At 44.7% G+C, this 18,321-nt stretch overlaps 1 protein-coding gene across 1 annotated transcript in view; it reads left to right on the forward strand.

The window, feature by feature from the left end:
• Window positions 1–1,921: 1,921 nt before the first annotated feature.
• npffr1l1 (neuropeptide FF receptor 1 like 1) overlaps window positions 1,922–18,321 on the forward strand; it is a gene marked incomplete at both ends in the record, with an annotated part of 35,166 nt that continues 18,766 nt past the window's right edge. Inside the window, 3 exons of the mRNA XM_084324928.1 lie at window positions 1,922–2,273; window positions 8,157–8,256; window positions 17,128–17,449. Coding sequence (XP_084181054.1) covers window positions 1,922–2,273; window positions 8,157–8,256; window positions 17,128–17,449 — 774 coding nt within the window. The remainder of the gene's footprint in view (window positions 2,274–8,156; window positions 8,257–17,127; window positions 17,450–18,321) is intronic.

Below are 18,321 nucleotides of genomic sequence, written 5' to 3' on the forward strand. Positions count from 1 at the left end.
TTTTGTTTCATGTTGGGAAAAAAACGAAAAAAAAATTTGATAAAAAGAAATATATACATTAAAAAAAATTAATACAATAAATATCGGTTATCGATATCGGTTATCGGCTTGAGGAGCATAAAGTTATCGGTATCGGTGTCAAAAAAATCAATATCGTGCATCCCTAATTGTAACTCAGCCAAGATACAGTCCCTGCTAAAAACCAAGCATGAAGCCCACAAAGCTCTCCTGTCCTGCCCTGGTTCTCCCACCCTGAAAGCTGCCTTTGCTGCAGCAAGAACAGCAACCCAGCGAGCCCTCCGGACTATGGAGGATGCCTGGTGGATACAGAAGGCGAAGGAGATCCAAAGCCAGGCAGACTGCCACAACACCCAGGGCTTTTACGATGCCATCAAAGCACTGCATGGCCCCAGGAAGCGGGCGATTGCTCCAGTTTGATCAGTCGACGGTTCTAAACTCTTTAAGGACCGACATGAGATCCTCACCCGCTGGGCAAACCACTACTCAATCACACCAACCCCACTGACCCACATATCCTGGATAATCTCCCAGACATGCCACCAGTCACGCACCTGGACACCCCACCACACTTCTCTGAGACCCGTCAAGCCATTGCAGGTCTAAAGAATAATAAAAGCACTGGACCCGATGGCATCCCAGCAGAGGTTCTCAAACACGGAGGGTACCTCCTCGCGCACCGTCTGCACCTCCTGATCTGCAACACACACACACACACACGCACGCACGCACGCACGCACGCACGCACGCACGCACGCACGCACGCACGCACGCACACACACACACACACACACACACACACACACACACACACACACACACACACACACACACACACACACACACACACACACACACACACACACACACACACACACACACACACACACACACACACACACACAGAGGGGATAGAGACGAGACAGACAACAGTCTGAGGAATAATGAGGAATAACCACAACCTTCAGGACAATATCAACACTTGTATATCCATACAGGATTTACACTGACAAGCTACAGACTATTATCACAACCTTCAGGACAATATCAACACCTGTATATTCATACAGGATTTACACTGACAAGCTACATACTATTATCACAACCTTCAGGACAATATCAATCAAAACATCTATCTTCTATCATACAGGATGTACCCCACATGATTGCAACAATATCAACGCAGCCCACTCAATGGCATAAATAGTAACATTGTCCCACCTCCACCAACAGTTCTATGTTTCAGATTCTTCCATCCATCTCACACACACACACACACACACACACACACACACACACACACACACACACACACACACACACACACACACGCACGCACGCACACACACACACGCACACACACACACACACACACACACACACACACACACACACAGCGTGATCAATTCATTCTGCTTATAGACTTATAGAAAATAATAATTTATCAACCTATTTACTAGGACACCATATCACACATCCTGGCATAGAGACAATGATACAATTAGCCTCATGTTTTCCAAAAACAAGGTATACTTGTATGAAGCAAAATTAGTCATTTCAAATAGTAGTACATGTCCCCAGTTTGCCCATGCAGCGTAAATGACACCTATGGTGTTGAGAATCTACTGTAAGAATCTATAGTCCGGGTCGATGTCATCGACCTGTGAAACAAAGCTTTCCGTTGTGGGGGGGTATCTGATAAGTTGGAACACTGAACGCGCAGAGTATGCGCTCCGTCAGTATATCCGAGAGGCTGCGGCTGGCAGTCGTCGTGCGCACTTGAGGCACAACTAGACACATTAGTTAAAATAGCCTATTCAAAGTGAATATTCAATGACGTGCGACTAATTTAATAAGACTGGGTCCCCCTTCTTCTTCTTCTTTTAATTTTTTTTGTTTTAAGATGGATAGTCTACCGCAGTTTGTTTGGGAACGAAACTCATCCAAACTTGTCACGGAGACACCGAACCTGGCGGACCAAACAGACGGTACCATTGACCGAGTCTGTTCCAACCGAACCTACCGATACGTACCTTATTATCTCCACTCTACCGGGATGACAGTGGTGTACATCTCCTGCTATATACTGGTCCTACTACTGTGTGTCGGGGGGAACGGGCTCGTGTCCTTTGTGATTCTTAGAAACCGTAAGATGCGTTCGGTCACCAACCTGTTCATCCTCAACCTGGCCATCAGTGACCTGCTCATCGGAATATTTTGCGTTCCGACCACCTTGACAGACAGCCTCATATCAGGTGGGTGTCTAGTCTAATTCAAATCTAATTCAAAGTATATAAAAGTCGTGTGCGCCTGATGATAAATGTGTTTGATTTGACATATAAATCTATTATTATTATTATTATTATTATTATTATTATTATTATTATTATTATTATTATTATTATTATTATTATTATTATTATTACTGTTGTTGTTGTTGTTGTTGTTGTTGTTGTTGTTGTTGTTGTTGTTGTTGTTGTTGTTGTTGTTGTTGTTGTAATAAAACACATTATTATGGATTATATTATGACCCACCTGATGGTCATAAAATTGTTATATCCAATATGGGGCCCACAAGGTATAACAATGTGAGAACCACCAACAAAACATTCTACAACTAAATCAAAACAAATACGAAATAATCCTCTTCGGTCCCCCAGACGCTGTCACCACCCCAACAGCCTTGGCAACCTGTCCTCCCTGCGGTCAAGCCTTATGTCAAGAACCGTGTCATTTTTTATCCACAATTTAAATTCGACAGACAAGTGAACTCAGTGGTAAAGGCATGTTTTTTCCAACTACGCACCATTGCCAAACTCAAAGCCCTTCTCTCCCCTGCAGAGAGTCATCCACGCCTTCATTTCATCTAGATTAGACTATACTGCAACTCCCTCTATTATAATGTAATTTGATGTATTTAATTTATATACATGCAATATCATACATCTCTATTTCTGTGTGATTTGGGCATTTTCGGGCATGAAGGGGTTAATATCTGAAGATTTTACATGTTAATATTAATGTTAATATTAATTTCACATCACCCCTTGTATGAGAAAAACATTAGAGAATGAAATTTGATGCATTTAATTTATATTCAGCATGCATTTCATAAATCTCAATTTTTGTGTGATTTTGGCATTTTCGGGCATGAAGGGGTTAATATCTGAAAGTGCCCAAGGGATATCACCGAGCACTAGGGCTGTCCCCGACTAAGGATTTGGATGGTCGACTAGGATTGGCCAAAATTTGCCGTTAGTCGACTATTGTTCGACTTAAAAAAAAATATATATAATATTTTAATTTTACATTTTTTTATCATTCCATTTGGGCTGTGGGGGGTGCTTAATGTCTGAAGGAGTCGACTGAAGGCTTCTTGTCCTCTGCAAAAGCATGCAATTGGTCCACTGATGGATACATCTTGATATTTGTCTAGTATAGTGTGTTCATTAGATGGGTGAAATAAATCCTCTTTCAGTGCCTCTGTGCCTGTTTTCGTAGGCAGTTAGCCTCTGGTATGCGTGCCATTAGCGTTAGCCACGCTTCTATGCCTCTTTTCTTTTGAAAAGAATGATAAAAAAAAAATATATATATTCGACTAAGAGGTTGGCCAGTCGACTACGGCCCCTTTCGACCGATTAGTCGACTAATCGATTAATAGGGGTCAGCCCTACCGAGCTAGCACCCTCTTGTATTTTGAAGAGGTACCCCCAAGCTCCAAGAAACGACAAAAAAAAAATGCAACCGACAAAACAAGGTTCACCTATAAATCAGGCTATGGCTCCCGGACTAATAAAGGCATTAACCAGTCTTCCCTGTCCCGCTTACAACTGGTACAAAACGCAGCTGTTGGATATGTAAGGGATAATGTATAGCTACGAGGTCATTGTCGCAAAATAATTGACCGACACAGAGTTTAAAATACCGAGGCGCAGCGCCGAGGTGTTTTAAACGTCAGTGAAGGTCAATTATTTTGCGACAATGATCGAGTATAGCTATACATTATCCCGCTTATTACATGGCTAACTTACTAACAAATATACCTAATTCATTGTACACCATCGACAAGACGAGATCAAATGCAAACGCAGTTGTTCTGTGGCTCTGTCAGCCCAAATAAAGTGATTATTATTATCGGCAGTCGGCAGGTCTGTGGTCTGATTGCACTGATGACTGAGTGCAGCTGTGCATATGCTGAGCAGCACTGATACAGTGTTGTAGTGGGCTTGATTGCGAACAGCTGCGCACAGCGGTCATTATTGCTTGGCAGAGGTCCGTTATCGTGTGATATTGCAGCTCTACTCGTTCACACTGCGACGCTATTTCCAAAGCGTGCGGCAGCATAAGTTGTGGTTCCTCCAGCAACTTTCTCCGTACATAGTCTGACGTGCACCTGCTCAGCACTGCATCTCTTATTTGATTGCTAATGTCCGCCGCAAACGCACAGTCTCTGGCAGCCTGACGAAGCCTCGTCACAAACTGCTGTACAGTTTCACCCGGTTTCTGTGATACTTGGTAGAAAGCTTGGCGCGCAAACGCAGTGTTTACCTGCGGCACAAAGTAGTCATTTAGCGCCTTAACAGCTTTAGCATAGTCCGACGGTCCTCCCCCGTTGGGCAGTGTAGAGAATACATCTTGTACGTCTGTACCTGCATGATGTAAGAGCATAGCCCTTCTTCTCTGTCTCACTGTGGCGTCCACACCGACAGCCAGAATCAACCCTTTCCCATCAGCGTAAAGCTCAAACGCCATTAGCCACCTGGTCCACCTTGGTCCCAGTGTAGCTGGCTCATTGTAGCATTCAAACTTCGGCAAGTTGTCCATGTTCTCGTCTCAACAACGTGATAACTCTATGCAGATTCAACTTCGGAGTTTATCCTCGTCGCCATTGTTGGATATTAAGTAATACTTCACTTAATAATCGACTCAGTATTTAAACAATAGTCTTTATTTGCATTCTCCGGTCTAGTGCCCGCGCACTAGACTTGCTCTCAGTATGCATTCTCTGGAGTGAAGACACAGCGCCAGATCCTATGACGTAACCACGTAACAGCGTGGTACGTCAGTACACAACAGCCGCTGCCAGACTGTTGACCGGAACACGCAAGAGAGACCACATCACCCCTGTCCTTGCCTCCCTTCATTGGCTTCCAGTACGCTACAGGATAGATTTTAAGGTTCTCCTATTTGTTTTTAAAGCCCTTAACACATTGGCGACCACGGTTTGCAGTGTAATATGGTTCTGGACGACCAGGGTTTGTCAACAAACCGATGTACTTTCTAACAGCTATATATATACTTTATAGTATTGCTATCTGTCCATTCTCATTGTCACTTGAGTGCATAAACCGTGCCTTCATAATGGCTTAAAGAAAATAAAAATCCATCGGTTGGTTGTCATTTTATAGCGTCGTGAATATAAGCTTTATCGCAGTTTTCATCTCGTCTTTTTTCTGGGAAGCTAGATATGAGGCTAAAGGCTAGTCACGTTATATCAAACGCCATTTCTGTTGTATATATACGAATGAAATAAAACAAACTGCTTAGCATCCAGACTATTACAGAGCATCTATGGATGAAATGGGGGCGGCGGGGGACGCTGATTAATATTATTGATTAGCAATACAGTGTGCGTTCAAGTAGCCACATTCAACTGATCGATCGCTTGCGTGTTACAACAATGTCCAATCCGGCTGTAATTTGGGTGAATAGTATCCTACCGTCAGCCCATGTGATCGCCGGCAGCATTTCGTCATTAGTCATCGGAATCTGGTAGATCGATATGTCCATTGGCTGATCATAAATCCCATTATTCCAGGCTGAAATCTGCGTTTGGTAACGTGATCAAAGATGGAGGATGTTCGGCTGGGATCCAGGCTCATATGAAACGCCCCTAGACAATAAAAAAAATAATTTTCCCATTCGGCCTCAATGATACTGCAGTGGAGCGATGGCGCCCCTAAGAGGATCTGGCCGGTATTGCATGTTTCGGAAATCAAATATGCGGGTATATCCTGCAAGTCGATTGGGGACGTTAATACCGTTATTAATATGGAATAAAACAATAACAACGGGTGGAATCGAAACACGATTTAACTCGTGGTTGGGCGGCAAAGTGTTAATGGTCACCCCCCCTCCTACATCTCAGAACTCCTATCCCCCTATTCCAACACCAGATCCCTCAGGTCAGCCGATTAGAGGCTCCTGACAGTCCGGAGGTCTAACCTCAAGCTCAGGGGGGGCCGTGCCTTTGCTGTCGCAGCCCCTGAACTGTGGAACAGCATCCCCACCTCCATTACGGCCCTAGCACACTGCTAACGAATGAACACGGACGGACGGACGGGCGGCTGCCGCTTCACTTCCGCTCCCATGTTAACGGACGTTACTGTGCACACTGGCCGCAAGCGGGAGCGCGCCTCGTGGGCGGCTCGCGGACGGCAAGCTATATTTTCCGCTTCAATCGCCATTTTCATTTTGAAAATGAAATTTAACACCTGAATATATTGGAATGATGATGATCCAAATTAAATGGCTAGGTTAAGTTATGAAAGCTGCAGGGAAAACAACATTTTATTTGAAGTTACTGCACTTTGCCTGTACATTACCCGTATAATTATTTAAGGGATCTGTGCAGCAGAGTGCAGTATCTGCTTTTTGGGGGTTAATTAAAATAATTACGTCATATTTTTGTATGCCTAAAGATTACTTCATTAATACATGTTAAATCTGGGTACTATCATCTATCTACCTATAACACATTTTGGATGGCAAGTCAAAAAACTTTAAAGCCATTTTTCACTGTTTGGAAGTTACTGCGGTCTGCCTGGGTTTTGAGTGTGATTTTGTAGTTACTGCAGTTTTTAAAACCCCATATCTCCAAAACTGAGCGACATTAACATCTGAAACTTGGTCACAAGATAAAACATTTATTGACGAGGTCAATTTCACTCATAACTCAATTTTGACTTTTTTCGAGTTACTGCGGTTAGCCTTGACAGGGCAGTATAGTTAGTACCCCGCCCTGTCTGTCTGTCTGTCTGTCTGTCTGTTTGTTTATCTATCTGTCATATCTGGTTGCCTGTCTGTCTGTCTGTCTGTCTGTCTGTCTGTCTGTCTGTCTGTCTGTCTGTCTGTCTGTCTGTCTGTCTGTCTGTCTGTCTGTCTGTCTGTCTGTTTGTCTGTCTGTCTGTTTGTTTGTTTGTTTGTTTGTTTGTTTGTTTGTTTGTTTGTCTATCTGTCCTTATCTGGTTGCCTGTCTGTCCCGACAGAGACAGAGAGAGAGAGGGGGGGGAGAAAGAGGGGGGGGGGAGATAGAGAGAGAGGGAGAGAGAGAGAGGGAGAGAGAGAGAGGGAGAGAGAGGGAGAGCGAGAGAGGGAGAGAGAGAGAGAGAGAGAGATAGAGAGAGAGAGATAGAGCTCTTGCTGCTGCTGGGGCTCCACGCTGCTCTTTCAGGAGTACAGTCACACTGATCATCATTCTAAAATGAATTCTAACATACTAATTAATTATATAATAACGGGTTATACATACAAAATCGACAATAGAACACTGGAACTGGAAATCTTTAAAAAATCTTCAAACGGGGACTGACTTCGCATATACAGTAGACTAGGCATTTACAGCTGTCCCAATGTAAATGTGCCTTCCTCGGTGCGCTTCCGCTCGCTCAAGTCGTCGGTCCAGGTGTGCCTGGCCAGGCGCGCGATCCCGCATGGAACCCGTGCGTGAAATTTGTGTGCGTTCAGTGTGCTAGGGCCGTTAGGCTTGCCCCCTTCAAATCTAGGCTCAAAACCCACTTCTACCTACTAGCCTTTCCCGTTCACTGACTCATGCCCTGTTTTCCTATGTGTTTTCCTGTGTGCCCTCCCATAAAACGGAGTGTGATTGTTGTCAATATGTATGTGTGATTGTTGTCAATATGTATCTATGTGTATCTACCCTCTGTACAGCACTTTGGTTAACACGTGTCATGTTAAATGTGCTATATAAATCAATCTGATTGATTGATTGATTGATCATAACAACAGAAGGCATTTGAATAACATCATGAGTGGGATTTGGATTTGTGTTCAAGTCCAGTTACTCTATGTCACGTTATAATATTGAAATGTGTTTGTATTTGTGTTTGTGTGTCCAGGTTGGCCGTTTGACCAGATCACATGCACTATGAGCAACCTCGTGCAGGGCATGTCTGTGTCAGCCTCGGTTTTCACTCTGGTGGCTATAGCCATAGACAGGTACATGTCTCTGTCTGTCTGTCTGTCTGTCTGTCTGTCTGTCTGTCTGTCTGTCTGTCTGTCTGTCTGTCTGTCTGTCTGTCTGTCTGTCTGTCTGTCTGTCTGTCTGTCTGTCTGTCTGTCTGTCTGTCTGTCTGTCTGTCTGTCTGTCTGTCTGTCTGTCTGTCTGTCTGTCTGTCTGTCTGTCTGTCTGTCTGTCTGTCTGTCTGTCTGTCTGTCTGTCTGTCTGTCTGTCTGTCTGTCTGTCTGTCTGTCTGTCTGTCTGTCTGTCTGTCTGTCTGTCTGTCTGTCTGTCTGTCTGTCTGTCTGTCTGTCTGTCTGTCTGTCTGTCTGTCTGTCTGTCTGTCTGTCTGTCTGTCTGTCTGTCTGTCCGTCCGTCCGTCCATCTGTCTCTAACCAGACAATCCTAATAGACAAACATTGATTCCACGTAAAATTCTGCAGCGTGTCGCCGGCGAAATCTACCCGACGTGGAAGCAGGCCCGGGTGAGGCGGCAGGACCAGGACGCTCCTCCTGGGTTGACTCGGCGTGGTAGGCCACACAAGGACGCTCCTCCCGAGTTGGCTCGGTGTAGTCCACCCAAGGACGCTCCGTTGACTCGCCGTAGTAGTCCTCCCAAGGACGCGCCCCCTGGGTTGCCTCCGCGTAGTAGTCCTCCCACCAGGGCGGTGAAGGGGACCGCCCCCCCCCCCCCCCCCCCCCCCCCCCCCCCCCACCCTCCCTTGATGATTTGTGAAGACACATATGTACATGGTATATACCTTTGATTTGGAAGTATTTGGGGTTTTAGGCGATCAACCGGAACGATTTGGGCATATTGCATATACGCGTCATATCTCGTGATCTACAGTATGAAACAAGACTGGATTATTTGGAAAGGGCCGATGTTTAGCGTGTAATAGCACACAAACTACAGTATGTAGAAATGAACTGGTTAGACAGTGTTGACTATGAACAATGCCTGTCAAATGAGCCATACTATGTCTCTATAGCTATAATACAGAACACACGATGGGTCCGCAAAACATCGCTAAAATGGTCAATAACGCTAGCGCCATTGAGTAAAGATGGGAAAAGAGCGTGGCGCTCAATGAATTAACAAAGAAAAATGCAGACATTGCCAGAAAAGCACGCTTTTTGAAAAAGCAGGGGAAAATTCAATCAACATGGACTGCAAACTGTAAGTTGTGCATTAAGTTGAATGGGCCACCAGAGCAGGCCAAAGTTCTGGTCATCAGAGACATTGACGAGCTGAACAAGTTCCAGTGACTTCAACAAGGTAATTAAAACCTATAGTCTTTGGACAATTTGACTTTCATAAACATGCACGGATTGAACAATCAGCATGCATGAACATTGATCCAGACAGCAATTTCTTTAACCATTTTTAAATAATACATGTTGTTACTACACCGATGATCAGTATAACTTGAAAATTAAGCCAGATCAGGGCATGTCTATTATTCACTTCAACAGCAGTAGCTTATATGCTAACCATCAAAACATTGAAGAATATTTAGAGCAATTCCAAAAACCTTTCAATATCATGGCAATATCCGAAACATGGCTTAGCTCTGAGAAAGGAGTTGACTTTGAGTTGAATGGATATGAACTCAATTATATTAACAGGATTGGGAAAAGAGGTGGGGGTGTAGCCCTATATATAAAAAAATTGCCTAAAATATAAGGTTGTAGAATGCATGTCAACCACCATTGACAACTTGATGGATTGTATCACAGTAGAGATCTACATGGAAAAGCTAAATAACTTGATTGTCAGTTGTGTAGGGTCCTACTAATCACCCCAAAGTACCAGAAAATACCAGAAAATACCAGAAACTACCCCAAAATACCCCAAAATACCAGAAACTACCCCAAAATACCCCAAAGTATACCCCAAATACCAGAAACTACCCCAAAATACCAGAAAATACCCCCAAATACCAGAAACTACCCCAAAATACCCCAAAGTATACCCCAAAATACCAGAAACTACCCCAAAATGATAATAAGATGCAGGCAGCTCTTCTGGCAAAATGGTATTTATTTAGCTTCACTGTGCAAACAGGATATCTTGGGTTGGGCTCCATAAACCGATCAATAATAATTAAATCTCAACTCAATTAATCTGAAAACTGTAGAAGGAAAATAAATCATAGATATTGTTAGCAAAAAATTTAACATTTTTAATACTGAAGCAAACATGGAATTCAAACCACATCTCCACAAAGACCAAACTCTGCATCTTCAACACCAATGTCAAATCAGTTCTATTATACGGAGCAGAAACATGGAGAACCACAAAAGCAACCTCAAACAATCTGCAAACCTTCATAAACAGATGTTTATGACACATCCTGGGAATCTACTGGCCAAACACCATCACAAACGAACAGCTCTGGCAAACCACTCAACAAGAACCACTTGAAACCCTAATCAAACGCAGGAAATGGGGCTGGATTGGACACACCATGAGAAAACCATCCTCCAACACAACCAGGCAGGCCTTAACCTGGAACCCACAGGGGAAGAGAAAGCCAGGAAGACCCAGAAACAGCTGGAGAAGGTCTGTCGAGGCGGATCTCAAGGAAGAAAGAACATCATGGAAGGAAGCAGAGAAAATCGCCCAACACCGAACCAGCTGGAGAGATTTCATGAATGACCTATGCTCCCCAAAGAGCAAAAGGGTTTAAGTCAAGTCATTGTTAGCAAGTGTTGTGAGGATTCGTGGTGATGTGGACCCAATAGCAAACACATCACCACCGAATCCTCACAGAACGAACCGACCATAATTGGACCCAGCAAGCAGGACGAGGGAGACCTTGGACAGCCTCTGCCACTAGCCCTCACGCTAGCACGACCGCCATGGCCAGCACTGCCTCCTCCGCTGACATGGAGCTCCAGGGAGCGTTTCTCGGAGACCAGGCGTCACCATGCCCGCTGATTGGTCGTGCCTTCCGTGGAGCCCCCAGGACGAGGCACGGCTCCCGACGCCGCAGCCCCAAGAGGAGACGGGGTTCCCGTCTCGACAGGTCCCCTTCACCGCCCTGGTGGGAGGACTACTACGCGGAGGCAACCCAGGGGGCGCGTCCTTGGGAGGACTACTACGGCGAGTCAACGGAGCGTCCTTGGGTGGACTACACCGAGCCAACTCGGGAGGAGCGTCCTTGTGTGGCCTACCACGCCGAGTCAACCCAGGAGGAGCGTCCTGGTCCTGCCGCCTCACCCGGGCCTGCTTCCACGTCGGGTAGATTTCGCCGGCGACACGCTGCAGAACGGTCGTCTTTTCCGCCGGCTGCGCCGGGGTCTCTGGTCCCAGCCCCAGATCCTGAGCTGTTGCCTCCATCCCCCTGCTCCGGCCCCTTACCCCAGCCTGATCCTGTTCCCCGTTTCCCCTGCTCTGGCCCCCTCTCCGGCCCCTTGCCCCAGCCTGGTCCTGTCCTCCCTGGCCTTTTCCCAGAGGCTCTCCCTGTGTTCACCCACAACTTCCCTGGGTCCCGGCCCCCCGCCTCGCCCGTGGCTTCCGTTACGTCTGGAAGCCGTCCTTCGAGGGGGGGGGGGGGTACTGTCAGGATCCGTCTGTCCAGTCTGGCTTCGTTCCCCCGCCAGTTCAGGGATCCTGCCCTGCACCTCAGAGAGCCTGCTCTGCACCCCCCTCTAGTGGACTTTTCCCGTTAATCCCACTACTGCCACAGTTATGGGCACTTCATGTGTGTATCCTCTATATGTCTGTAATGTTCAATGTATTCTCCGTGATGTTGTCTTTATTGCCCACTCTGTTCCCTGGTCTGGTCTAGTGTGTTGTCTCTTGTATGTATTGTTATTCAGTCCCGTCATGTATTTGGTGTCACTGTTAACACTTTGCCGCCCAAGCACGAGTTAACTCGTGTTTCGATTCCACCCGTTGAGGACCAGAGCCACGAGTTAACTCGTGGCAAGTTGTTATTGTTTTATTCCATATTAATAACGGTATTAACGTCCCCGATCGACTTGCAGGATCTACCCGCATATTTGATTTCCGAAACATGCAATACCGGCCAGATCGTCCTAGGGGCGCCATCGCTCCACTGCAGTATCATTGAGGCCGAATGGGATTTTTTTTTTATTGTCTAGGGGCATTTCATATGAGCCTCGGTCCCAGCCGAACATCCTCCATCTTTGATCACGTTACCGAACGCAGATTTCAGCCTGGAATAATGGGATTTATGATCAGCCAATGGACATATCGATCTACCAGATTCCGATGATCAATGACGAAATGCTGCCGGCGATCACATGGGCTGATGGTAGGATACTATTCACCCAAATTACAGCCGGATTGGACATTGTTGTAACACGCAAGCGATCGATCAGTTGAATGTGGCTACTTGAATGCACACTGTATTGCTAATCAATAATATTAATCGGCTTCCCCCGCCGCCCCCATTTCATCCATAGATGCTCTGTAATAGTCCGGATGCTAAGCAGTTTGTTTTATTTCATTCGTATATATACAACAGAAATGGCGTTTGATATAACGTGACTAGCCTTTAGCCTCATATCTAGCTTCCCAGAAAAAAGACAAGACAAAAACTGCGATAAAGCTTATATTCACGACGCTATAAAATGACAACCAACAGATGGATTTTTATTTTCTTTAAGCCATTATGAAGGCACGGTTTATGCACTCAAGTGACAATGAGAATGGACAGATAGCAATACTATAAAGTATATATATAGCTGTTAGAAAGTACATCGGTTTGTTGACAAACCCTGGTCGTCCAGAACCATATTACACTGCAAACCGTGGTCGTCAATGTGTTAATGTCAGCTTGTGTGTCTGTCCAGGTGTGTCTTGTTAGTGATTAGTCTCCCTATATATTCTGTCCTTCCCTGTTACTCCCCTGTCGGTTCGTTATCTTATCATATCAATGTTTGTGATTCCACGCAGCACCCTTCCGTGCTCTCCACGTTTGTACCCTGTGTTATCGGGTTTTCGTATCGTGTAATCTGCCAGCATATGCTGAGCCCTTAGTTCTTGTTTTGTAGTGTAAGCCTTGTGTAAAATACAAGTAAAGCCTTTTGTTGAACTACATCCCGTTGTGTCCTGCCTGTCTCTCTACGCTCGTCCTGTGATTGCTATTGGGTCCACACCACCACTGAATCACCACAAGTGTAAGAATAAAACATCTACAGATTGGAATGGAATTGATACAACACTAATCAATAAAGTAATCAACAGCATTATAAACCCACTAACCTACATCTGTAATCTATCCTTCACAACCGGTTCATTTCCTCAGAAAATCAAAATTGCAAAAGTTATTCTGTTATCTAAAGCTGGAGAGAAACACCACTTGACCAATTATAGGCCAGTATCCTTACTTTGCCAGTTCTCCAAAATATTGGAACTGTACATTTGAACAGATAGTCAGTACTGTAACATTTGGGGTTTTGCTCTCCTCTGGGAGCAAAATCCCTACAGTAGCGTTGTCCGATGGTAATTACCTGTCTATCTGCCCTGATTCCACTAATTGGTACCTGGTGTGTATAGTTAAGTTGGCTTTATATGTTCTTCCTGGTTACTATTCAGATCGTCAGTCGATCATTGAAGCTTCCCGTGAGTACACCGTTGTGAGTAAAGCTTATCTCTCCTGCCATGGAGAATAAGTTAGTTTGCCATGTATATTGATTGTCGTGTCGTTGCCTTACCAAGTGTATCTCTTTATTGTGTGCTGCTTATGTAGCGCCGTCGTCCGACATGTTTCTTTTCGTTACTGTGAGGGTTTGGTGTGGGTAGGTGAGGACACCCCAAATGCAGAACAAGATCAGAGAGAGTAGAGGCAGAGACGACAGGATGAAAGTGAACAGGCTTTTACTTGAGCAGTTGCAAGCAACAATGATACACGTTAAAAAACGGTACAACAAAAACAAACTGCAAAACCGGAGAAACAAAACTCAGCAGTGCTGGAAAATGTGGAATAAGGAAGGGACTCACTGGGAATTAAGGACAAAGGTGAAACAGAGTACGTGACCGAACACAATTAAGGGTAAACAAAGGCAATGGCGCAACAAGGAATGTGAGAAACGGGCAGCAATAAATACTGCCCGTGATTACTAATGAGTGCCAGCTGGATTAAGGCCAGGCATGGCCAAGACTAGTGAACACAAAGCATTAGCAAAAAGAAATCTCACACTATAAATAAATGCATGTGTAAAGGAATTATCTTAAGGGAAACAAATGTAAAGAGACAACCCTTAAAGGAAAACTCCAACATTTTGGGGAATTAGCTTATTTAACATCTTCCCTGGAGTTAGACAAGAAGATACATACCTTTTTTGTCTCTGTGCGTGCATTTAGCTTTGGGAACAGTCGCTCCGTTAGCGTAGCTTAGCTTCATCACTGGAAGTGGGGGGGGGGGGGCCGGAGCCTGACGTTCCCTACAGGGTCTTACAGTCACCAAACAAAGTATTTGGTGACTGTAAGACCCTGTAGGGAACGTCAGGCTCCCCCCCCCCACTTCCAGTGATGAAGCTAAGCTACGCTAACGGAGCGACTTTTCCCAAAGCTAAATGCACGCACAGAGACAAAAAAGGTATGTATCTTCTTGTCTAACTCCAGGGAAGATGTTAAATAAGCTAATTTCCCAAAATGTTGGAGTTTTACTTTAATGGAAACATATGTAAAGGACACCCTTAAAGGAAACATATTTAAAGGGATAACCCCACTGGAAACATATGTAGAGAGACAAACCCCTAATGGAAACATATGCAATGAGGTTAACCCTTAACAGAAACATATGTAAAGAGCAAACCCTTAGCTCATTGACTGCCACGCTTTCAGGCTGTTTTCCCATCTTTACTCAATGGCGCCAGCGTTATTGACCATTTTCACGATGTTTGCGGACCCATCGTATATTCTATAATAGCTATGGAGACAATAGTATGGCTCATTTGACAGGCACTATTTATAGTCCAACACTGACAAACAAGTTCATTTCTACATACTTTTGTTTGTGCGCTATTCCACGCTAAACATCGGCCCTTTTCAAAATAATCCAGTCTTTTTTTCTAGATCGCGAGATATGACGTGTTATATGCATATGCACAAATCGTTCGGGTTGCTCGCCTGAAACCTATATTATTTACAAATCAAAGGTAAATACCATAGATGTTTCTTTTTATGAAGCTGCAATCGTTACCAAAAGCATGTTTTAGGTTCGGTAAAATATGACGCTGTGATCAATACAAAAGCATGTTTTAGGTTCGGTAAAATAAACCTAAAATAGACCTTACCTTAGTCAGAAGGTACTCCAAAATGAATAATCCCAGTAGTTCCATTGCGATCGACATTACTTGTGTGCATTGGGCATGGCTATAATACGGGAAACAATAGGTTTCAGGCGAGCACATCTCCAACAGATGGCTGTGTGCTGATTCACTTTGAGGGGGAAGGGATTCCTGCAGCCGGAGGTACAGAGGCAATGAAAGACACCTTAGAGACCCAGTTCAAAAGGTAGGTGATTCTGCCACCTGTCGGGATTCGATCGTCATTGCAATTTTAATGTAGGCAGTGTTAGGGATTAGTGTTGTCTGAGGACCCAATCGCGGAACAGAACGAGGAGAGAACAGGCAGACGAGTGGAACGAGACGTGAAGCCAGGGGTGAAGTGTAAAAATTGTCTTTACTTCAAAAAGCGTAGCAACCAAAACATAGAATCTCATAAACGAGAGCAGGTACAAAAACAAACATAGGAACCACAGCAGAGCTGGTAGGGGAAGGCACAACTAATCTACAAAATAAACACTAATAAAACGAGACTGTAAAAACGAAAACAAAGATGACAATACAAACTGAAAAACTAGACTTACTGAAAATGGGGAGACAAGGAACGAATGACAGCGCAATTGCGCTAACAGCAAGGACAGGATACTCAGGACATCTCAAAACAATGAACTCCAATAATGAACCGACCATGGAGGGTAGGGAACACACAGCATATATAGACAGACTAATTAAGACATGGGACACAGGAGGGCTAATTACCAACGAGGCACACATGGGGAGAAACACAAGACCAAACATTCTGGGGAAATAAACAGGGAAACAAACAAAACTAACCACCAAGAAAAACTGAACACTAGACAGAGTAAACAACCACCATACAAGGGACAAACAAAACAATTAACAAGGGAACAAGACTAAAGATAACACAAGGTTAAAACACATGGCAGACGATACAAAAGCCAAGAATAAAAGTCTGTCCAAAGGTGGGGGCTGGTGAGGAGGAGAGGAAAGTTTGTGCAAGGGTGGGGGCTGTTGAGGAGAGGAGAAGGTCCCAGGGACAGGCGAACCCTCACAGGCAGCTGTGCCAGGGAGACACAGGCAGGTCCGCGCGAGTGTTTCAAATGGGGAAATCGGAAAAAAGAGAAAAGGATCAAAACCTGAGAAATCTCAGGTTTTCGCGCTCAACGGTTGGATTCGAAACCCGAGAAATCTCGGGTTTGGCGCAAAAAGGGTTAACACAGAAGGTCATTCATTTAATGTTGAATATCAAGCTTGTATTGCCACATTTAGATGATGAATAAAACCTTGAAGCTTGTAAAGGCATGATAACAAGCCGACATAACAAATTAACTGCGCCCTCTAGTCTGCACTGGGCTGTTTCTCCCCTCGCCTTACTATAGTACAGGTGTGCCTGAAACTAAACCATGTATGAATGATATGTTTGTAACACAGCAGGATCATTACACTAGGCTGAAAATGTTCATCGTTTTCTTGTTCGCCTCTCCCATTCCCTCTTCACTCCTTATTCCCTCTATCCTACCCTCGTTCTCTCCTTCCCTCTTCTCCTCTCCCCTCACTCACCTCTCTTTGCCCTTCCCCTCTAGGTTTAGAGGTATCATGTACCCCTTCAAACATCGAATGCGCCCCACCACCGCCCTCCTCATCATCCTCTTCATCTGGCTCCTGGCGTTTGCCGTCATCTGCCCGTCAGCCACCACCATGACCGTGGTGCTCCTGGACAACACCTTCATGGTCCAGGACAACCTCACCTACCCGGTCTCCGTCTGCTTCGAGAACTGGTCGTGGCCCGAGATGCGGCAGATCTACACAGTGGTGATTTTCCTCCACATGTACCTGGTGCCGCTGGGCGCCATCAGCGTCATGTATAGCTGCATCGCGGTCAAGCTCTTCTCCAACCTGAAGCAGGTGAGTTCACCGCCATGGAGATGGTGTGAGGGCTGTGGGTGTGTGTGTGTGGGTCACAAGCAGATAATAGGGACTCTTAAAGTTATCCGTGAAACGAATAACCACTAGACTGCTTACGCAGACATTTTAGGAGAAGGGGAAAAATAAACAACACAAAACAACCTTTCCAGGTGGAAGTCTCAAAATGAGTAATTAAGAAAATAAATCAAGTCCAAAAAACAGGACTACTCTCAATAAAGAGGTATAGTATAAAAGTTAATAATGGAGTTTATATTGAAAAAGTAAAACAATAAACCTCCACTAAGGGAGTTTATGTGTAGAATAACGCCAGTAGCCTAAAACAAGAATGACTACAATAAAGGCTAAATTCTGAATCAGAGATCAGCACTACACTTCAATATAATAAGCGTGACCAAAAGGATAGCCAACACTAGGACACTGCGAGATCCAAACTTAAATAGACTCAAGGCATGGCCATAGGCACAGCTGCACTGAATCAGGTGCAATCAAGCCCACACACCTGCCGACCCATGAGGCAATTAACCACAGGGACCAGGGATTGACAGCTATCCCTCAGAAAGGTGAAATAAAGCAAAAATAGACAGCTGTCCCTCACAGAAAGGTGAAATAAAGCAAAAACCATGACAGATGGAGGGTGTTTTATATTTAGTCATTTAGCTGACGCTTTTATCCAAAGTCAGCAGGGAGGGTACTACTCTGGCAGCTAAGGATAAGTAAGATTGTTCAACAGTTTTGAACTTGACTGCTACAGTCTTGAGTGCATAGTAGTATAGACATAATTAGTATAGTACTAGGTAGTAATATAGGCAAGGTAGATTTGTTAGTAGAAAAGTGCTACTAAAGTGCTACTA

The sequence above is a fragment of the Notolepis coatsorum genome (assembly GCF_963971535.1).
Source record: "Notolepis coatsorum genome assembly, chromosome: 11".
Classification (NCBI taxonomy): domain Eukaryota; kingdom Metazoa; phylum Chordata; class Actinopteri; order Aulopiformes; family Paralepididae; genus Notolepis; species Notolepis coatsorum.